Source organism: Corythoichthys intestinalis, chromosome 2, assembly GCF_030265065.1.
Source record: "Corythoichthys intestinalis isolate RoL2023-P3 chromosome 2, ASM3026506v1, whole genome shotgun sequence".
In the NCBI taxonomy this organism is placed as follows: domain Eukaryota; kingdom Metazoa; phylum Chordata; class Actinopteri; order Syngnathiformes; family Syngnathidae; genus Corythoichthys; species Corythoichthys intestinalis.
This window is the reverse complement of record NC_080396.1, coordinates 47,199,208-47,222,820: the sequence shown is the minus strand read 5'-3', so window position 1 is coordinate 47,222,820 and position 23,613 is coordinate 47,199,208. Positions and strand designations below refer to the sequence as shown.

Genomic DNA, 23,613 nt, shown 5'->3' with positions numbered 1-23,613 from the left:
TACAGTTGTGGTCAAAACTTTACATACACATGTGAAGAACATAATGTCATGGCTCTCTTGAGTTTCCAGTTATTTCTACAACTGATTTTTCTCTGTTAGAGTGATTGGAACAGATACTTCTTTGTCACAAAAAACATTCATGAAGGTTGGTTCTTTTATGACTTTATTATGGGTGAACAGAAAAAAGTGATCAAATCTGCTGGGTCAAAAATATACATACAGCAGCGCTAATATTTGGTAACATGTCCCTTGGCCATTTTCACTTCAATTAGGCGCTTTTGGTAGCCATCCACAAGTTTCTGGCAAGCTTCTGGTTGAATCTTTGACCACTCCTCTTGACAGAATTGGTGCAGTTCAGTTAAATTTGATGGCTTTCTGACATGGACTTGTTTCTTCAGCATTGTCCACAAGTTCTCAATGGGGTTTAAGTCAGGACTTTGGGAAGGCCATTCGAAAACCTTAATTCTAGCCTGATTTAGCCATTCCATTACCACTTTTGATGTGTGTTTGGGGTCATTGTCCTGTTGGAACACCCAACTGCGCCCAAGACCCAATCTTCGGGCTGATGACGTTAGGTTATCTTGAAGAATTTGAAGGTAATCCTCTTTCTTCATTATCCCATTTACTCTCTGTAAAGCACCAGTTCCATTGGCAGCAAAACAGCCCCACAGCATAATACTACCACCACCGTGCTTGACGGTAGGCATGGTGTACTTGGGGTTTAAGGCCTCACCTTTTCACCTCCAAACATATTGCTGGGCATTGTAGCCAAACAGCTCGATTTTTGTTTCGTCTGACCACAGAACTTTCCTCCAGAAGGTCTTATCTTTGTCCATGTGATCAGCAGCAAACTTCAGTCGAGCCTTAAGGTGCCGCTTTTGGAGCAAGGGCTTCCTTCTTGCACCGCAGCCTCTCAGTCCATGGAGATGCAAAACGCGTGTGACTGTGGACACTGACACCTGTGTTCCAGCAGCTTCTAATTCTTGGCAGATCTGCTTTTTGGTGATTTTCTGTTGAATCTTCACCCTCCTGACCAATTTTCTTTCAGCAGCAGGTGATAGCTTGCGTTTTCTTCCTGATCGTGGCAGTGACAAAACAATGCCATGCACTTTATACTTACAAACAATTGTTTGCACTGTTGCTCTTGGGACCTGCAGCTGCTTTGAAATGGCTCCAAATGACTTTCCTGACTTGTTCAAGTCAATGATTCGCTTTTTCAGATCCATGTATGTATATTTTTGACCCAGCAGATTTGATCACTTTTTCTGTTAACCCATAATAAAGTCATAAAAGAACCAAACTTCATGAATGTTTTTTGTGACAAAAAAGTATCTGTTCCAATCACTCTATCGGAGAAAAATCAGAGTTGTAGAAATAACTGGAAACTCAAGAGAGCCATGACATTATGTTCTTCACAAGTGTATGTAAACTTTTGACCACAACTGTACACCTTGTGATTAGATCATTTAATGAGAGTTGTTTACAAGAAGAAACATGGAGCAACTGTGTGACGGGCAAGGGAAAACAAGCGGGCCAAATTGTGCTAATAGATGAATGCAGGGATTTGAGCAGAGATTTGTGTGGCGAGAGACGAGTTGAAGCATGTCCCAGCAACTGTCAGTCATTTTATTGCCAATAAAAGCTTGCCCACTTCAAAGCAACCACATGAACAACATTTTCAGATCATGAATTGCAAAATGTATTTGACATAAATTGCTTCTGGCTAAGATACTCTATCTTTATTTCATTGTTCACCCATCAAGCAAAAAGATTTGTTTGATGTGAAATCAATATTCGTGTGTGATTGATAGCGGATTCTATTAATGAGCTTCCTGTATTAAATATCTTTACTACTTCTAGTCATTTACTCTGTGTAACATGTATTTATGATGGTGTTACATGCTTGATACATGTAGTGATCCTTTCCATTTTTAGTGTTTACATCAAGTGCCATTTCTGGACATTCATGTATCTAGTATATGCAATTTCAAGCCCATTTTAAGGAGGGTGTCAATTTCTTTATTTACATATTTGACACCACAGCTCTGTACAGTATTTCCATTTTTCTGTTTTACAAAGTAATTTAGGTATAATTTAGACATTAAATGCCATTATCATTCGACAGTTTAGACTTTGTAGATTTTATAACACCATTTTGACAATGGAGCCAAGTTAAAAATTTGCCAAAGGGTACGTTTTTCAGACTGCAGTTTAACACTAGTTTGAAAAAGTGCTATGACACTGCTCCAATGCATAATACAATTCACGCTACCCATGGCAAGATTCTCGACAAGGTTCTTGACAAAACTTGCGGTGGAAAGCCTGCTGCTACCAACACTGATGAAAAGAAAAAGCCTTGGAACATCTATCTGGGTGTTTTGAGTGGAACACGGCATCAACTAGCTGTGGATGCCTTGGAAAGTGATAACACATTTCTCATGCAGACTTCAGATTCTTCAAAGATTTCAATGAGACTCAACAACATTAATCCTTTCATGTACGATTATGCTTTTTAACCTTACAGAGCACTCACTTAGCTGGTTGGCTGCCATTGATGGCTCTAGACATCCAATCCATTTTGAGTGGGAGGAGCGAATTAATAATTGGATGTCTAGCGCCGTCAATAGCACTGAAACGTGAGCATTCAGTGCCAGTCTACTCGATTTAAAAGAAATGGACATTTATCATCATCAATGGCATGCAATGAGTTTAATACTATGAAAAAAACAAAATCAACTTTAGTGTGTTACTTGGGAACATAACCAGAGTGTATTCCTGTTATAATTCATTTTGTCTGTTCTGTTTGTCCTGTTCAGCTGCTTAGACATTGAGAATGGGAATCTGAGGGTGTATTCACACCTGCCCCGTTTGGTCTGCACCAAACCAAAATAGTGTGTATCTTTTGGGGTATTGTAAATACAAACCAACGAACTCTGGTGCGGACCAAGCAGGAGAGGTGGTTTCGGTTTGCTTCCAAGTGGACCTTGGCGCAGTTCGCTATAGGTGTGAAAACACTGTGGTCCTGACAGTGTTGCCAACTCCCCACCAGTGTTGTCTTTGGCAGCCATTTTAATTTTCGTCTTAGTCTTTTGGATGAAAATACATATTAGTCATATTTTAGTCATTTCAAAATGTGTTCGTCTTCATCTAGTTTTAGTCCACAATTCTCAAAATGTTGTCTATAAACTTCGAAAGTTTTAGTCCATGAATAAATAATAAATAAAAGGTTTCCAACAATTTCAAATGAAAATGACAGACGAGCACATAACTGTAGAGCAGACATGTCCAAAGTCCGGCCCGGGGGCCAAATGCGGCCCGTGGTCAAATTTCATCAGGCCCCCAGTCTCTGTCATAAAATCAGTAACGTCTGGCCCACACACAGACTTAATAAATTGGTCAGCAGTACTGCTACCAGCATATGAAGTAGCTTACACACTAAATGCTGCTCCTCATTTACCCACCAAAAGGCAGCAGCACTCTAAGCAACATTACCCCGTGTGACCCTTTACCTGCAATTTTCTAAAATGGCGACAATTAACAAAAAAATTTGACTGCGATGGCTGACGTTTCAAAGATAGGTGGAAATTGGACTATTTCTTTACTAAAATACGCAACAACTGTGTCTGCCTCATTTGCAAAGAGACAGTCGCTGTTTTTAAAGAGCTCATTGTGAGGCGATATTACCAAACAAGACACGCTGACATGTACGACAAGATTAACGGGAAGATACATAGCGAAAAATTGAAGCAACTTGAGGCTAGTTTAATTTTACAGCAGCAGTATTTCGCAAGAGCCCGAGAGTCGAAAGAGAACGCTACAAAGGCTAGTTGCGAGATTGTTGAAATGATTTTTTTTTTTTTTTTTAAATTAAGCAAATGTAACACACAGAATGGCTTGCTAAAATTTGTTTCAATATATTGTTCTACGTAAAGGACGTCAGCCAAGGTCGGCCCCCCACATTTTTACCATACCAAATCTGGCCCCCTTCGCAAAAAGTTTGGACACCCCTGCTGTAGAGTCTACAAGGACATCACCATCTTCATACACACTTAGCAGGAAAACAGCACATTATTTGCAATTAATTAAACTCACCTGGACGCAACAAACTGTATGTAAAATGTTTTCCAAGAATTAAGAAGACACCAAGTCACTGCGCTAATTCTAATGCTAACGTGAACGCTATGCTAACGTGAACACTATGCTAATGCTGCAAGATAGTTTAGTGTGTGATGATCACTCAGCACAGTCCTTTAAAGGCTTTAATATGGCATATCTATCCAGGATAAGAAAGCAAAACATACCAAGCAGCACCTGACACATATGTTTCACAAAATGAGCATGGAATGTGCACAGGCTTCCCGGCCGGTGAGTAAGCATTTGTGTGGGGCGGGGGGAAGACTGCGGCACGTCACATGAGTGACGCGACCAAACACTGCTAAATACGTTCTAACTACACATACAATAAGAAAATATCACACATTGTGAATTTATGACGGAAACAATGGCAAGTTCTCGTATTGTCAGACAACAACTGGCATCCATGTCGTTATGTTTTAGTACACGTTTTCAGCACATCATCGTAACATCATCCTCATGAAAAAAATGGTTCATTAACGAAATATTATCTTTATCGTTGACAAAAACAACACTGCTCCCCACTAAGGAAAGTAGCTATAGGCTGTCCTAAAAGTCGCTCAAAGTCGCTAGATAACGTCATCACCTAATTTGCATAGTTGCGCATTTTGATGTAATTGCTGTAAAGCTGTAGGAGAGTGGACCAATGTTGTGGGAGAAGCAAAAAGTGAGGGGGGGGAAGGAAACACCAGAAAAAGTCATTAGATTTGCCGCGAGTTGCTTTTGACAAAAAAAAAAAAAAACAATTGCCATTAGGCTTTGGAAAGTCACCAGATTTAGCAAGAATGTCGCTACTTTGGCGCACCAACACCAACCAACCAACCAACATTGGATCCAGACCATAGCTGATATCATATATCCTTTTGCACGTAACAGGCTTCCGTAGCAAGGAAATGTTTAGTTAGCATCACATTCTGTGGTTAGCAGTACGTCGGCTAATTTGAGTCGGGGTTCAAAGTGGAGCAATGAGCGTAATCTCTACTGTCCTTGTAAAATGAATGGTGCATCAAAGGCCTCTGACGCTCCAAATTTCCCGCAAATGCTTGTAATTAGATCAAACAATTAAGTATGAACACGTTTGCAGTACTCTGGAGCTCCATGATTGTTTACTTCCTTATTTTACCGCGTTACCCCGGTGAGACCGTTTTGTCTAATGACTGAACGATTTTTACACATGCGTAGGATTGTTGTTTGGAATCCTGGGTCGCTTGCTCAAATTGCAATGTGAAAAGGAACCGCATCAAAAATGTCCGGGCCAAATGTATTTTGGTGCGGACCAAAGAAAGCAAACGATGGCCTTACCTTTGTGTGAATACACCCTGAGTGTCCTTATAGACAGAACGGTTTTAAATGTGCCACATGGGAGTTTGATATATTCCCATTGTTTTTTTGTTTTTTTTTTCATTTATTTAGTTTTTAGTAACATTTAATGAATTCAGAAATATATTTATGTAAAGTATACAATATATTCATATACATTTATATGAAAAAGAATAATTATTAGGAATTTAAAATATATAAATATATGTAATCATTGTTCATATTTTTTTTTTAATTACCAAAAATATATTCAAAGTGTCAACTTTCGAATAGCTGTCCACTGTAGTGACCACCGTCAGTGAAAGCATTAAGCATACAGTAAATTATACTATGTAGCTGCGTGACAGGCTTAGAGCTTCTCATCCTGTCCTGAACTGTAGTCTTGAAGAGAGAAACATCTTGCCAGGTGACAATTTTGCAAGGCTACTCCAATGTCAACTGCGTAGCAAAGTGCAGGGTAAAGATATGCTTACAAAATCTCCAAAGCCCTCTAGTCTGTCTAAATAAAACCTTTAAAGTGCCCGTGACAGCATTAAAAAAAGCTTCATTATTATGTGAATTGTTTGAATCATGTTTTGAGACGATTTGTCTACGTATATACAACAATTTGGCAAAGTGCAGATGACGAGAAATTAGTCTTTTAATCTGCCGTTTAGCCCCGCCTGTCATTATAGCACCCTAGCGCCCCCAGCTGCATGGTGACATTGGCAGGGTCAAGATTTCATCTGATTTAGAACCCAGCCCATTGAGGGGGAAGATTTAGAATGAGGAAACTACGACAGGGAGCTGTAAAATATCATGATTGCTTCAATCTGCGCCAATATTTTTACAGGATATTCTTTTTATCTATGTATTTTTCCTCAATTGCTAAATAAATGATATGGTCATGACAATTAACAGTGTTGTGCTAAATGGAATATGAAATATTAAAGATGCATTAATTTAGTACGACAGGGCAGAATTACTGTGTAATGGTCAAAACAACTGACTTCTTCCTCTCCTGAACGATATTTTATGCCAACTGAGTTAGTTCGGCTTTTGTCATTTCACTGCCCCGGCTTCGAAGATGGAGGAAAGAGCGTAAACAAAACAGTAGACGTGACAGCTAGCCGACATGCTAACCCGAACCGAGCAGCGTTTCCAAGTCTCATTCTCGCCTTTCAAAAACGAAAAATCACACAAAACTACCCCGACTCATGTCACACACAGTGGCAGGGTTGATTGTCTTCACCGATCTGCCAGCCCCCGGCGGCGAGCAAGTTTCAGCTCCTCGTTCCCCTGCTGCGGGTTGGAGTGCTTGTTACCGGGCACGCAGCTGGAAAATGACCGCCAAACAAACCCAGGTGGAAGTGACCATGGTGTGTGACAAGCCGCCGGTCGTCAGCCGAGTGGCGTTCTCGGTGGACAGGGAGCATTGTCACCCACAAAATGCAAGCCACCTCCTCATTAAAACGTGTGCAATGATCACAGAATTTGACAGCATAAAACACGTAGCTTACTCAGTTCTTCATCGCTCCAATCATCCCACTGTTGTCGGACTTGTTTTGGCCATTATCGCCAGTGAACAGGAACTTTTTGAAACCCAAAAATGCTTACATGCCTCTCCCTGGTGCAGCAACAAAAGCCTGCAGCACACTGGGGTGGCGTGATGTGAAAAATAAACGAAATAAGTCGCAAAATCAGCTGAATCCGTAGTCGTTCTGCATACTGTAGTATTGGCATACAGAAGATGATTAGCCCGCTGACATCACATTCACATTCTTCGTCAATTCAAGAAGTCACTCATTTTAATGGCGCAAGATTAAAAAAACTTAATAAATATATCGATCGCTTCCATACACATCTATGAGGTCCATGTCATTCACGACCATAAAATACCCCGTGAAATCTAAAATAAAATTGCTTTTTGCTGTCATACAGGGTGACCCAAAAAAAAGTTTACACTCAGTTGAGTGCTTGTTTAAAAGCCATTGAAACATATCTAAATAGGTTGTCATGCTTAAGTGATTCATTAAGGTCACTCAATGCAGCTGGTAATCTCTCGTCTCTACAATTCCTGTGCTACTGCTGAAAATGAAGAAAACTTTAGCTGTACCTGAATTACTGCGTGCCGGTCTGACACCTACTGAGATTGCAGCAAATCTGAGAATATCCAGATGTGCAGTCTACAAAGTTAAAAAGAAGCTGAAAGATACTGGAACAGCCTCACGAAAACCTGGGTCTGGAAGTGCCGATCTGTGCGGAACAAAAAGTTGATTGACAAGGTGATATGTGGCCACCCCAGAGTCCAGATCTCAATCCCCTAGATTATAGCATTTGGGCAACTGTGGAGGACAGTGCCTGTAAGAAGCCACAAACTTCTGTGGCAGCCTTGGAGAGGTCTATTGTTAGATCTTGGGAAAAGATGACAGCATCCTACATAAAGAAGACCTGTCAAGCGTTCCGCAGGCGCCTGGAGGCTGTTGTGACACTTAAGGGAGGACACATTGAAAAATAGAGTGTACTGTACATGTTCTTTACAATAATGTATAATTTGTGATTAAATTCTAAGATGAATAAACATGGCATTTAAGTTGTATTATGGCAGTGTAAACTTTTTTTTGGGTCACCCTGTAGGTACTTTAACCAAGTATTAGAAACTATGTGTACACTAACTTTTGAAAGACTGTTGTTGTTTTAGGCATTCTAACTAGAGAAAACACATTGTGAGTCTTCTCTGAAAATTTGACAAACTTCAGTATTATTTCTCAAATTTGGACTGATAAAAGTTTGATGTGAACCGTAGCAGGGAAATTGTATTATGTCTCGGGACACGTGCTGAGGAACGCTAAAGTAGCTAGACTGGCTCACGTAGCATGAATTTCCTGCGCACACCTCAATGTTCTGCAGCTGTAGCCAGAGGTTTATACACTGTGCCCTGTTGACAGATATTTGTTGAGTGTTTATAGCCAAATTTGCCCATGGCATTCTTGCAATTCCTTGTCGTCCAATTTTGAACGATTCACATGCCGACTCCTCTTGGGCACCTGAAAAAATATACAGTCGAACACGTGCTCTCATTGATCAAGATTGATGATCAACTTGTGTCTTTGCATTATGCGGTGATTTGAGTTTTAATCCTGCCCCCCAAAGGCAACCCTCAACATTTACATCTTTTTGGAGGACCTGAAGGAAAACTGTTTTAACTTTTTTTTTTTTTTTTTCATGTTTTGGGACTTTCCTCTTTCTCTTTAGAGGTGATGGGGGTGTTATTCAATAGGGAGACGTTAATGTTTGAGGAGTTGCCACACCCCCTTTTGCAGTTACACTATAAGTCTTATTCTGCTTGGTTGTCTCCACTCTGAAAGCATCTGAAGGCTTAAAAAGTCTCCAAGTCTTTGTTTCACTCCTGGTCACTCTTGTCCAGCTCCTTAACATTCACTTTGGGAGGTCATGGCAGGCGTTGCTTCCCTCCTTCACCTCTTGCTGCTTGGAGCAGTACTTCTCCACAGCTGTATCCCTGCACAGAGGACCCAAGGTAGGCAAACAGTTTTTGAGCAGGAACATGACAGAAATACCTTTGAAATCCTACTCTAAATAATACAGGATTCTTCATCACTTCGTAGAAGATTAAAAGTCATGCAGTTTTCGTGTACTCCTTTGCTGTGTTTTTCAATGCATTTAAATATTTGTTGAAAATATTGGCAGAGTGACTATCTATACCATCATTTTATTTGTAAGGTACAACAAGGTACACGCCTTTATTCAAGTTCTACTGTAGAAAAAGAGTATTTAAATCATATTTGGCCAAACCTGTGAGCAGGCATCCATGACTCTTAAAACTGATTATTTACTTTCTTGATGCATATTGATTGCTTGAGTTGGTATAGTTGGTTTCCTGGTAAATTCTGTATCATTATATGATCTCCCAAGCCAATTAGTTTAGGATGCAGCAATTAGGGAAGAAATGTGATCATTTTGAACATGGCATGTTCAGTTATTACTGAGTGGGCATTTGCTTCATGATAGAACCTGCGATTGGTCCGCTTCACTGCACCTAACTTCAAGTTATGTAAGGCGATCAAAACCTGTCAAGAGTAGAGCCAAGAACAACAGGATGCCACACATGCACTGCCTGTTGCTTCACATAAATGTGCATTGACAGAGGTGGCAAAAGTACACAACATTAAGTAGAGATCCTTGTATAAAAACAAAAAAACAAAAAGTAACTTTTCGGTAGTTCCTAAACCCTTTAGGAATTCATTTAACTCATTGGCTGTCATTAACGGGGCTAGATGTCTAATCCATTTGGACTGGAGGGCTGGCAGCGAATGATCAATATATATATGTTTTTATTAAAAGTGGAATAATTTGTGATAGAATCATATGAGAAAATAATGATTAATAATGAAAAAAAAAAAAAAATACTGCAGTTTATATTACCCAAAATGTAATGTCCATTTATGTGTCTGATGGGTCTTTGTTTTTTTTTTTGTTTTTTTGTTTTTTGTTTTTTTGTTTTATTATTTTTTTTAATACAAAAATATTCTATTTCCTTATGAAGGGTTAAGTCTCCATCTGTTTTTTTCTATGTAGGGTATGATGGTTTCTTAAAATTCAAATTATATTTATGATATGGGGCAAGAAATGAATGTGTCTTTTTCACAGATATTAAAAAATACATACAAACATACTATTTTTATTGATATTTCTTTTAGATACAAGAAACTTTCCGGTACAAGAACAAAGAATTTGTACCATCTGATTCCATGGCCTTTCACATAAACTCAGTTAGATAGCACTGGCATTATTTGAATGTCACTCACCGCTTCTCACTTCTTAATGCAGTCCGTCGTCATAATGTGAGAGTCAAGATCAACGCCACTGAGGACACAATCATCATGAAGTTTGTGCGACCGAGTCCCGACTTGAAGCTGGAAGGTTACATTCTGGGTTATGGCAGCAGCGTCTCTTCCAGACAGTTCATCGCATTGCCCGAAAATGGCGTACCCTACCAGGCCGAGATGGGTAAATAATTATACATGCTCAAATTTATTTTGCATTTCAATTAATATGTTAGTTGACACTTTGTTGGGGGAACAGAAAAGCTCTAGCCTTGGGACTACAGTGTATCACAAAAGTGAGTACACCCCTCGCATTTCTGCAGATATTTACGTATATCTTTTCATGGGGCAACAATGACAAAATGACACTTTGACACAATGAAAAGTAGTCTGTGTGCAGCTTATATAATAGAGTTAATTTATTTTCCCCTCAAAATACCTCAAAATATAGCCATTAACATCTAAACCCCTGGCAACAAAAGTGAGTACACCCCTTAGTAAATACGTACATCCCTAAATGTCCAAATTGAGTACTGCTTGTCATTTTCCCTCCAAAATCTCAGGTGACTCGTTACAGGAGTGCTGGCAGCATTGCTGCAGAGATTGAAGAGGTGGGGGGTCAGCCTGTTAGTGCCCAGACCATACGACGCACTCTACATCAAATTGGTGTGCATGGCTGTCACCCCAGAAGGAAGCCTCTACTGAAGACGGTACACAAGAAAGCCCGCCCGTCTCATCAGACCATAGGACATGGTTCCTGTAATCCATGTGCTTTGTTGACATGTCTTCAGCAAACTGTTTGCGGGCATTCTTGTGTACCGTCTTCAGGAGAGGCTTCTTTCTGTGGTGACAGCCATGCACACCAATTTAATGTAGAGTGCGGCGTATAGTCTGAGCACTAACAGGCTGACCCCCCCACCTCTTCAATCTCTGCAGCAATGCTGACAGCACTCCTGTAACAAGTCACATAACATTTTGGAGGGCAAATGACAAGCAGTACTCAATTTTGACATTTAGGGATGTACGTTTTTTCATAGGGGTGTACTTACTTTTGTTGCCAAGGGTTTAGATATTAATGGCTATATTTTGAGTTATTTTGAGGGGAAAATAAATTAACTCTATTATATAAGCTGCACACAGATTACTTTTCATTGTGTCAAAGTGTCATTTTGTCAGTGTTGTTGCATGAGAAGATATACTTAAATATCTACAGAAATGCGAGGGGTGTACTCACTTTTGTATATTTACAATGAGGAGTACTATTTTGTCTCTCAAAAAGTGAGTTTAAATGAATGTATTGTATGGTTTTTTTTTACTCATCTATATAATTATATAGCTCATTAATTTTAAACTAGAGATTAAAAATAGTACAATGTTGTTACTATATTAAATGAATAAATAATAGAATAGGAATATGACTCAAATGTTTCTTTTACAACCAATCAATAAGTATAAATTGACATATTTTACACACACACACCTGATTTATTTTCAAACCAAAACCATAGCTAGCGCATGAACCTGACGTAAAATTACACGTTATATAAATACAGGCATGTGAAAACGGCCAACAGATGTTGGCCCCAGACCCCCCACTGCATTTTAGCCAACAACTTTTATTCCTTTAGGACCAAAACGTCACATACATGACGTATTGGTGTTGAATTTCATTGGCCACTAGAGCAACAATAGGAAAGCTGCTCTGAGCCATCCATCAAATAGCTTCATGAGAAACATTGGAGGATTTTCTCAGCAACATCAGGAAAAGAAACCTAAGTTTTGTAGTTTTTAAATCATTTGTTATGAAAATTTGGATGATGGAGCAGTTTGCATTAATCTTTGATATGATATCCACAGAGCACTTAAACTTAGGCTGCCACACTGAAAATAATGTAAGCCAAAATACTACTTGGTAAGTTTTTTTTTAACGTTTGTACTCACACAACAAAAGTGCACAATAAAAGATCTTAATTCTTGTAATTTATCTATTCTTGCATTATTGCAAAGTCTATTTGTTGCAAATTTCAACTACATTTTTGGCAGAAAGGTTAACTTAGTGATGAAGTTTATTCTATTGCATTTGAGCCTCATAAGTTTATTGAGATACAAGCTGTTCTTCAGAGAGGTCTTTTTTCCTGGCTACTAATCTTTGCAGCAGAAGAACCTAATACATATGACAGTATTTCTCATCTGCATTTTTATGTTTTCCTGACTGTTGCTTTACTCAGTGTCAGTCACTCTAATTCTACTGTTTAGTGTCTGTTCATTGCCAAAAGGGTTAAATGAAGGGGTGAAATGTGAAACTAAGGGCGAAATGCCTGAACGTGTTTAAAAAAAGCTTCTGAGTAATATATCCTTCAACTGTCTGTTTAGAGGCAGAACCAAAGTACCTGGTGGCCGTGCAGCCTATCCTTCCCAACGACGTGACCAAACACTGTACAGGTATGTGAGTGAGTGCCAGCTCGTTTTCTTTCTGCTAGACACAGGTTCTCACTTTCTCTTGACTTTGTGCATAGGAAAGGTGAACTTGGATGAGCCACTCAATCTGGTGATTGGTCCAGTCAGCCCAACAGCAGTGCTGCTGTCCTGGGGAAATCATCTGAAAAGTTCCTATGACAGAGACATCCTCGATGATTGCCTGGAGGACGGGTGAGATCCTGATGTGGACGTGTCCTAGGTTTCAGACATTTGTGTTTCCAAAACAATTGTAAACATCACTTGGAGTTACGAATCTCTAATACATTATAGCAATCCAGCAGCTTTGTGGAGTGTTTGCTGGCATATATAGGTAAACAGATGCAAATTTGAACAGATGTATTGTATATACATTGCACTGGGGTAAATAATTTTTGTTGAGCTACAGTAGGTCTGACAGCTGTTCTAACTAATATTTGGGTGTGGAATGCAAAACTGATCTCAGTTTTTCGCTATCATGTCAATTTTTTTTAACTAAGGGATCCCTGTGTTCTTAAAAAATATGAAAAATATATTCAACATAAGTGTTTGTTTTTAAAAAAAAAAATCATACAAGGAAATATTAAAGAAGCAGTCATGACTGTAATGTTTATATATTTAACCCTATTAAGTTTTTACAGAGTATATGGCTGCCATAAATAGAATTGTGTGTAAGTAGTAACAACATAGTAAGTAAGTAAACAGCGGAGAAAGAACTAAAATGAAAAAAAATGGCTGTAATGTTGGAATTAGCATGCATATGTTTCAAACAGCATTAAAAATTTAACTCAACATATATATTTTTTTATTTTTCACCAGTTTAAGCAGTACATTTTTTGGGGAAAAAAATCTGCGAATTAGGCAAAGCCATGAGTGGCAAATCACAAATGAGCGATGGATGTAATCCAGTGTACATCATTAGGCATGAGTGAAAATGGCATCTTGAGGGTTTGAAATAGCTCATGGTTTATGATGACAGAAGATGTCTGCTGTGACCCGTGTTCTGCAATGACCCCGCTGAGAGATGTTCCGCTGAAGAATGTTCAGTGTTTTCTAGCTCACTTGTTCCAGTCGTCGCTTGCTTTCACTGTAATTGTCATCTTTTCCATCTACTCCCAATTTCAAAATAAGATTTTTCCTTTTCTGTTAAACAACTCAAACAACAATTTGGCAAGCTTTGCTTCATTTTGAAACTATTGGACATATGCCCTACCCAGCAAGAACAGGATTCATGGGAATATGAACAAAACTTCCCATAACATGTTTTTTATATTTTGAAAGTGAGCATCCCATTATTTTTGACGAGGTGAGAAAAACACAACAATTAAATTCAGGCTGTCGTTTAATTTAGAATGCATTTTTTTTAGGCCTTTAAAACTTTAAAACTCTCCAACCAATGTTGCTAACCTAAGCATAGCAAAAATTGCAAAGGGGAGAATACAACCCTGAGGAACATCTGCTTCTTGTTTCCTTTAGTTACTACACCATCCGCTACAGAGAGCGAAATAGGAAGTGGATCTACCAGACATGCCCGACAAGAGACACAGTCATCGACAACCTCACCCCTGACACGCCTTATGAGTTTGGTGTCCGATCCAACAAGGATGACCGCACTGGTGGCTGGAGTAAAGCGATGATCCACAGTACTAAACTGGCAGGTGAGAGAGAACCCAGTGATGCTAACTGTATATAACGCCCAACATAGGATTACAACTGGACCGTCTAGTCAAGCCATTCTGAATGAATGGATAAATAATCTAGCACTAAAATGTCTCATTTAGTTTGAATGTTTTTATTTTTGCTTCAATGCTTATTTGATTTGTTTTCAAGGTAAAAAAACACAGAAGCCCCCCAAGCTGCATCTTCCCCTGGTGAAGCCTCTGGTGTGTAAATCCATGAATATATTTTTTTCAGTTGTTATTCTGGTAATGTTTAGAACAATAGTTAATCAGCGCTATTCACAGGTTGGGGGTTCAAGCCCTGACATGACTAGATAGAAATTTGGGTGTAATGGGCACCCTCTCCTAAAAATTTTTTAACTGCCTATCTTCATTAATAAACCCTTTGTAAAAGGTTATGTTTGTCAATGGTATGTTTGAAATATACAGTATTGTTTGATTATGTTGGAATCTAATTTACTGATGAATATAACTTGAATAATAAAAGCACCTTAGATCAAATTTAATGAGTTCTTCTGTTCCCATTCTTGGGTCTTTTCATTTAAGTGAACTCTCCATCCCGTTCTTTGTCTTTCAGAATCCTTTTCGGCCTCGTGCTCTCTTCCCACCACGTCCAGGTAGTGCCTTCATTTTGCGTATTGGCTCCCGGCCAACACGGCTGGGAGATTAACTGATCACTGATACATTAGTTTGCCTGTTTGTACACCGCAAAAATATAAAAACATGTATGCTTTGCTAGGTCTCCCTAGCCCAGCACAGTGGGCCCCTCACGCATGTCTGAGCACTAGGCCAAGCTACCCAGCCAGTTTGGAGGGGGTTGGCTTACTATTTATTCCTTTTTTTTTCAATGCTGTCGTGGAAATTGTTCAATTAGAGTTGAAACTGGTTTTTTTTTTGGTCCGTTTTGGGTTTTTATCTAGATTAACAAAAGTTATAATTTTTTTTTTTTTTTTAAATCAATGTACACTTGACAATTGAAGTAAAGCCCTGGGTCGGGTCTCATTCTTTCGTGATGTGATCAGTCCAGAGAAACACTTCCGCGTGCCTTGCCATTAATACTGTTTGTGACTCCACCAAATGGGTGGTTGCTGACCTGACATGGATCAGTGTGTTATGTGTGTGCGCGCGACTTTAAAATACCCGATAGTTTATACATTTAAACTGTGCATTGATTATTCAATGAGGAATAACCTGCAGCTGAATGAATTGAGTGGTGTTAGAAATTAGCATTAATGATACTCACCATGGCTGAATGAAATAGCCTGCAAATTAGAGGTGTAACCTTAGATTGATCTCGATTTATAAATTTAAGCAACACTTGGTAACTTTTCATTTTTGGTCAACGGTGACGCCGGTGGACAAACGCGGTAGTGTTTTGCCTTAAGGAAGACTGCGTGTCCCATGAGGACCAGCGCAAACATGCACAGTGGCATAAAATCATCAATCAATCAAAAATCAATCTCCTGGTCACCTGCAGATGGATTAAACAACATTTCTGTTTCCAACAGTTGTGTGAAGGTTGAATAGTAACAATTTAATGAATCCAGTTGTGTCTAAGCAATAGCATATGATAGTTAACAACCATGCGGCTTAGTGTGTCTAATACCCCCCACCCCACCAGAACTCATCACGCAACGAGTGTAAGCCGAGCCAATGTTTATTCTTTATATCCTGGTCACCTCCCCATACCTGTCAACCCGAGGCCGTTGGCAATTTTACAAATAGTGTCGTATGCCCTTACAAATTGATGACTAATCTTACAACGATTTATATAGCATGCAATATGAAACAAAAATAAAACTCCAGTTTTTAAATAATATGAACTTATTGGTAATATTAACACATATAACCTGGTGCAATCAAAGAACAATCAATATGTTCAGGTACATTATGATTACGAAAATTTAACAGTGACTTTTGTTATGATTGTATGTAGCACTTTTGGCAATTTCTATCAGGCCTTTCGGTGGCTGCACTTCAGCTCGCAATTCAATTTGACTTGAAGGTAGTTCATTAGTGTGTCCAATTATAAATTAAAAAGGTCAATTGATAAAATTAACTTACCGATGCAATTTTTGAGTTAGGAACTATTTCTTTTGCTAATTCTGAGAAGTGATCAACAATAGTTGAAATAACATGCTAACCTTTGCTATGTTTGGAAGTCATTTAATGTTGTGAATCAACCGTTAAAGTTGTTAAAATTGCTCCCGTTTTTGCATTAGTTTTCAAACTGTTTCATCATTTAAAGATAGATTCAAGTCAAGATTTTGCCAATTTAGGAGTATTTTAGATAAAAAGTTACTTAGATTCGCTAGGAAGATTCACTACAACAGAGCCTTTCTGAGAAGTCTACTGCTTTAAGGTGGCGGTTGTTTACTAACGCCGCCGAGTCTGTCATTTCGCATCTAGTTCTATATGCATATGATATCTAGTGTAGCATCAAATGGGCGTAGATTGTAGGCCGTCGGCTACAGTCAGGAAATATTGGAGCCACCTAGCCTAGCATCACGTTTGAAACAGCTTCACAACACTCTTCCCTCCTTCCCATTCCCGCTTTTCTTTCTCTGTGTGTCTGACTTTTCTAGCGTCATTCAACCAATGTAGTAACGCACATTGTCTCGTTGCCAAAATGGTGACAAAATCCGAACGGAGAAAAAAATACGTAATGCACGAAAAGCGTACAGATTTTGAACGTATGGCGTACACATTTAAAAATCAGTGGTCACTTGTACAAATTACGCCGAAACCTTACAACTTGACAGGTATGCCTCCCTTTTATCCTCCCCAAACAAAACCTTTTTTCTCTTTTGTTGCTCTGCCACCTTTGCAGAATTCGCGCAAAAGCGTTGGCATCGACTTCGGTCTTTATAATGAATGGGGAAAAGGGGAAGTGACGTATGCCATAAAGCAGTCAGCACATTTGTAGTTTTTTGTGTGTGACAGGGTTCCTGCCACCCTCCTCAAAGTTATTTATTGCCGGTGAAGCGATACAGACCCCCTCAAGATATAAAAGCGGTGTCATTTAATTAGTTATCAGTCGGCATATTATCTCAAATTTTATGAAAATATTTTATAAAGGTTGAAAAGTCACCGAGTGTTGCTTTAATAGGTTAAGTAATGATTGAAATGGATTGAAATGCAAAACAATTTATCAATATTATCATCTATTGTGTTAAAAAATATGGTTTTCAAATGTCTGAAATTGGCTTTAGATGAAATGTGACTGATTGTGTTGAATGTGTGCGTAATATTGTATTAGATCAATTGAGCGCCCTTGAATCGAGTAGCAGCAACTTTTGCAATACCGACAAACATCGTATCATTGTCCAAAGAATAGATATTGTATTGTATAGGTGCTTTGCACTCATGCAAAAAACACTATGTCCCATCAGAATTTTTTTTTTTTTTTTTAAGCCTTTGCTGAGACACAGTTTATGGGAATCAGAATATAATTATAGCCTGAAGATTTTTAATGTGCCAAATTGAAGTTTTCAGTTCAGAGAGGGTTTTCTAAATATGGGATGCCCCTAGAACATGAGATAACACAATAATGATTAAATATGTTCAAGAATCACATGGCAAGCAGTTAAAATAACATTTCAATTTTAAATTAAAACCTATTAAGGATTGTATTTAAAGGAACACTTTCATGATATTAAGATCAGAGATCTAGTTTACAGCCGGCTATAATAACACTAACTTCTTCCTGCATGTTATTAAAAAAAACTCATCTTTACTGATGTAATGTTCCACTCATTTGCAGCATTCCACAACCGGACACAATCTCGGCTTCCTTCACTGCTGCACAGTGCCGCTCTCCCAGGCAAGCAACATAATTCTTTTGGTCAATGTCCATGTCAAGGCATATGGCGCTGAAACACAGCACTATTCATAGGCCGCTTGGGACACATTATCACACTTTAAACAGAAAATAAAAATCAATTGTGAATTTCCCACCCCACAGAAAAGTGTGCTATTATAAGTCTGCCAATTTCAAATGAATAATAATAATAATAATAAAATAAATTGCCAAACGACGGGTATTCCACTAAACTTTAGCCATCATTCAAACATTCCTACACTATGTGTTCAAATATCTGAAGTTTTAGGGTTTGCTATAGTTTTGCTGTAGGCTTGTGGTCAAAATGGGCGAGTTATTACTAATTAACTCACAATTTTGCCAAATAGTGATGATGGAATGAAGACACACAGTACTTGAACAGTGTCGTAGAGCCAACTCAACAAAAATAATGACAACTGAAATGATGGAGAAAATTTTTTAATGCTATTGCTCAACAATTCATTACTAAATTGTTTTCACTCTGCACGTTCTCAGCAATTATTGTCAAACATTTATAATCCATTTGGAAGCGAATCTCTCAATTCACTTAACTGTGTCTTTAAAACTGCTTTCCTGATCTCAAGCTTACATTATTGCTCATAATAATAATCACGCGAAAGCTTGTAATTGTATGAGTAATATGTGCAACATTTTTTTTTTCCCTCCCCAAAGTGAATGGACACCGGGATTTCCCCCCCATCAAGCCTGCCTTGTGGACCCGACTTCGTCAAGGTAAACCCTTGACTGTAATACCGTATTTTTCGAACTATATGTCGCACCTGAGTATAAGTCGTAGCAGCCATAAAATGCCCAACAAAGAGGAAAAAAAACTATATAAGTCACACCGGAGTATAAGTCACATTTTGGGGGGAAATTTACTTGATAAAATCCAACACATAGAACAGATATGTCATCTTGAAAGGCAATTTAAAATCATAGAGAACAACATCCTGAATAAGTGTACAGTAAGATAATGTTACATGATGCATAAACAACGAAATGCGAACTTGGCCGATATGTTAATGTACCATAGCTATTAAGAGTTATTCAGATAACTATAGCATAAAAAACATGCTAACAAGTTTACCAAACCATCAGTGTCCCTCCAAAACACCAGAATAACATGTGAAATGATATAACGTGTTAATAATTTCACACATAAGTCGCTCCAGAGTATAAGTCGTACCCCCAGCCAAACTATGAAAAAAACTGCGATTTATAGTCCGAAAGACACGGTACGTAAATTATTGGTAGATTCTCTCGTTAGAGGGTTGGAACTGGTAATAACTAGCAGCAGTGAGTCATGTCAATGATGGACACACGCTACTTAGCTTGTTAGCTTTCTTACTTACATCTGGCTATTAATCACCTCCAAACCATGAATGAATTCAAGCCAAGATGCAAATGTTACCTGGTGGCTTTGTGGTCTTCATCCGTGTTTACACTAAGCTGATTGGAAGGAATGCAACTGCTTTGTTGCAGGCCTCCTCATCTTTCAGCTGTCAGCCTTGACTTGTTTCCTTTCTTCTTATAGAAAAGAATCTACTTCTTGATTGGGAATATTTTGGGAATTATTCAAGGAATGTTCTTAGTATTTACCATTATTTCAGCATAATTTTCCATGTCAAAAGAGAACAAGGAATGTGACAATTATCTTCTTGTATAACTTTCAATGTGGTGTGGATGTTTCAGGATCTCTCAATAAGAAAACAAACCTGCTCGGAAAGCCAAATCAATCTGGTGAGGTGAAAAGACAAACTGATGCATCCATATTATGGTTGACTTCCATTTCCTGAGTGAACTTTCTCCCACAGAAAAGAATAGCAACCAGAAACACACGGACAAATTGGCAGTCCTCAAGCCCAAAGTCCCAGCCACCACTGTCAAACCAACCACTGCCAGGCCAGTCAAGTACGAACGAAAATACATGACAACTATGTCACCCACAACCGCAGGTAGCTACATGAGAAATCACAGCAACACAGTGCGGCCATCTCATGGACAGATTCTATTCTAAGGCCAAATTTCCCCTTGCAGCCCCTCCGCACAAATCATGGGAAGACTCCGACTTGTTTCAGTCGCAGCCAGCTTCAGACGTTGACGCCATGGGCAAAAAGCGTTACGTTGGTAAGTGTCCCTTCTCATCAAGATTCAGCAAGAATCCAGACTGTTTACTCCGCCCTTCTAAAACCGCAGCACCTCACGTCATCTACCAAACGGGCAAGAAAGCAGACGAGCCGTGTTCTATTACTTCGTCCTTGAACTTCTTCCCTGAGGATGTACGCAGGGACGCCAATGTGACGACTGCACCCAAGTTGCCACCCACAAACCTTACTGTGTTTACGGTGGAGGGATGTCCTTCCTTCATCATTCTGGACTGGGAGAAGACAAACAATGAAACTACAGGTACACTAGTATGAGAACCTAATCTCCGATGTTAACTCAAGTTTCACAAGGGATTCTGACGATCAATATCAACTGCCCATTTTTAGCTAACAGTTAGCCATTCCTACTGTGTTCACAGAGTATGAAGTCATCTCAACCACCAATGGACCTGACGGTGAGAAAGTTTCCATTTTGACCACCGACCAGACGCATACAGCAGTGGAAAACCTCAAACCTGAAAGCAGGTAAGCTAAATTTTGATCAAAACAAGCTTCACGTGGATGTGCTTAGTTGGACTGAATGGAAATAAAGATGGATTAAACATGTGTTGTATTTATAGTTATGAGTTTAAGGTGACACCAAAGAATGACTTAGGTGCAGGCCCATCCAGTGAACCTGTGTCTTTCAACACCGAGTCAGGTACTAGACATTTGAGACTTGCCTATGGATCGTTTCATGGAAGTTATGTATAATGATTAACCTTGTCTCTGTTATGCTCCCCAGCGGACCCAAGAGTGAGTGAGAACGTTTCAGGTGAGGTTAGAGAATGTTTTTTAAGTCCTTGTAAATTGAAAATAAATGTTGATGAATGCTACTTTGCATAGCATCTTTCTTAGGTCTAGAGGTAACAGACATGTGAGTCAATCCAGTGAAACCAGACATTTCAGCCAAAAATTGACAAATAATATTTTTAGATTGCCTTATTCTGCTTTTGATTGAATCATTAAAATTTAGTAAGTTGGCATGATCTTTCAGCTTCACATTTAAGGAAATTCAAAGAATAAAATTGGAGAAAATGACCAAAATACAGTAGCTGAGACCTGTTTGCTTCTCAAAAGTCTTCAGCAACCATCCTTTCATCCATCCATCCATCCATCCATCCATCCATCCATCCATCCATCCATCCATCCATCCATCCATCCATCCATCCAATCATTCAAATAAAAGTACTTTTGACCCACAGTTTGGATCGATTATGGAAATTTGTTACCCTCACCTTGTCGCTATTGTATTTAACAGCTTATAGCTTGTAAACCTGGTTGAACCTCCTTGAAAACAGACAATTATGGGGTGTTCTGTTTTCCCAATGCTTCTGATAGGGTTTGCTTAGAAAAGTGTGCTAAACACAACCTTTAGATGAAACCCTGTAGTGAAACTCTTTGAGGTGAGAGTTTATTTGTATATCATTGTGAAAATAACAACATATTGATATTCCACCTTTCACTGCATGACTTAGCACACTCATGGCGGACAGTGGAGCACTCAAAAGCACCCATACTAGCACACTATCATGTGATTTAAATGTACTAAATTAACAATATCTGATTTTACAAATTTGACAAAATGTCTCTCTCTTTCTCGGCAGGAAAGGATGCCCTCTGGACGCAATTCCCCTTTAAGGCAGACTCATACTCCAATTGTAACGGGAAACAATACGTCAAGAGAACATGGTACCGCAAGTTTGTAGGAGTCCAGCTGTGCAATTCGCTCAGATACAAGATCTACTTAAGTGATTCGCTACATGGTGAGTCTCTTTCACCTCCACCAGAACCTCTTGAAGTCTCACCTTGGCAATGTAATAATCCATTTGCATCACAGGCCAGTTCTACAACATTGGAGATGAAAGCGGCTTTGGGGAGGACCACTGCCAGTTTGTCGATTCCTTCTTGGACGGAAAAACTGGACGACAAGTGAATGCTGCCCAGCTACCATCTAGATCTGGTAAGGTCCAAATTATACCATGTCAGATGTACTGTAACTAAGAGCTTGACGTAACTGATAATGCTTTACTGTTTAGGTTTTTATCGAGCAGTTCGACAGGAGCCCGTACAATTTGGCCCAATGGGTGGACATTCTCACGTCACCTATGTATCTTGGTATGAGTGTGGAACTCCCATCCCAGGAAAGTGGTAAACCATGACTTTGTGCCATGGTATAGTCCACTTAATGACATTATTTTATGAAGCTGGCGAGCGTTCTGCCTGGAGTGGAATTCTTTCAAAAACACAAAAAACAAAAACTCATTACCTCATTAGTGTGGACATGAGACTTTATTTGCAATTTGCACATCATAAATGTCTTTTTTGGGGAAACAGAAAATGTACTGTAAATGTTTTATCGCTAAAGAAGGAGAGAAAGGAGAGAAAAACTGTCCATTTTGCTCACTGTCAACTGCAAATGGGCAACATTCATATAGTGTACAGTGTACATGTAAATACGCTATCAGTACTGTATGTTCAATCAAATACATATTTGTATGTTCAATCGAATATAAGGTAATTTTCCTTCTTTCATTTTCTGACGATTGGTTCATGGGTTTTAAATGATGACGTTGCAATAATATAGAACCATTAACTGGGTCTAAATGTTACATTTACATCGTGTAAGTTTAAAAAGCAGAATGATGATGTTTTTTCTCTGTAAATATGTACCTTTCATCATGGACTATATGTTGGATGCTTTCTTAAAGTTATTTCTATTTACTATTAAATGTTCAAAATGTATGTAGAATGTATTTTGCGCCAGAAACAGATGTGTAAATGTTCTTTAGTTGGCATGAAAACACAGGATAGTCTTTCCCTTTATTTTACAGTGAAATAAGGTTGTTTTGTTTTGTCTGCACAAATAAAGACTTACTGAGTAGCCTATGTTTAAATGTCTGAGCATGTTCTTGTGTTTCTTGCTGCAGTACAGACATCGATAAACATTGAGATGATAAGAATTCAAACAAAGAAAACAAAGAAAGAAGACAGAAGAAAGAAGCAACATCTCAGTTTAACAATATGAATGATCTTTTATTAATTAAACCTATTGACTCTCATAGTCAAGTCACATTTATTGATAAGTGAATCATAACAAAGTCTGAAATAAAATGTATGATTAATCATGTATCCAATGAAGTGAACATCATGCATCCTCCAGTATATTTTTGAACGCATGTTACATAATTGTGTCACTGTTTTTATGACTGTTTTAT

General features: G+C 38.7%; 1 protein-coding gene across 5 annotated transcripts in view; it reads left to right on the top strand.

Annotated features, from left to right (window-relative positions):
* LOC130906972 (target of Nesh-SH3-like) overlaps window positions 1–23,329 on the top strand; it is a 30,287-nt gene extending 6,958 nt beyond the window's left edge. For 2 of the 5 annotated variants that reach the window (XM_057821768.1, XM_057821764.1), the window contains 18 exons: window positions 10,282–10,461; window positions 12,651–12,719; window positions 12,794–12,926; window positions 14,208–14,389; window positions 14,562–14,614; window positions 14,988–15,027; window positions 18,174–18,233; window positions 18,924–18,983; window positions 19,944–19,991; window positions 20,066–20,206; window positions 20,289–20,378; window positions 20,448–20,657; window positions 20,776–20,881; window positions 20,977–21,056; window positions 21,141–21,170; window positions 22,003–22,161; window positions 22,236–22,358; window positions 22,435–23,329. In XM_057821768.1, coding sequence (XP_057677751.1) covers window positions 10,335–10,461; window positions 12,651–12,719; window positions 12,794–12,926; window positions 14,208–14,389; window positions 14,562–14,614; window positions 14,988–15,027; window positions 18,174–18,233; window positions 18,924–18,983; window positions 19,944–19,991; window positions 20,066–20,206; window positions 20,289–20,378; window positions 20,448–20,657; window positions 20,776–20,881; window positions 20,977–21,056; window positions 21,141–21,170; window positions 22,003–22,161; window positions 22,236–22,358; window positions 22,435–22,550 — 1,827 coding nt within the window. In that variant the 5' untranslated portion in view covers window positions 10,282–10,334 and the 3' untranslated portion in view covers window positions 22,551–23,329. Of the gene's footprint in view, window positions 1–8,807; window positions 8,972–10,281; window positions 10,462–12,650; window positions 12,720–12,793; window positions 12,927–14,207; window positions 14,390–14,561; window positions 14,615–14,987; window positions 15,028–18,173; window positions 18,234–18,923; window positions 18,984–19,943; window positions 19,992–20,065; window positions 20,207–20,288; window positions 20,379–20,447; window positions 20,658–20,775; window positions 20,882–20,976; window positions 21,057–21,140; window positions 21,176–22,002; window positions 22,162–22,235; window positions 22,359–22,434 lie in introns of those variants that run through there. The other 3 variants (XM_057821749.1, XR_009061400.1, XM_057821757.1) reach the window with 3 other exon arrangements.
* Window positions 23,330–23,613: the final 284 nt, after the last annotated feature.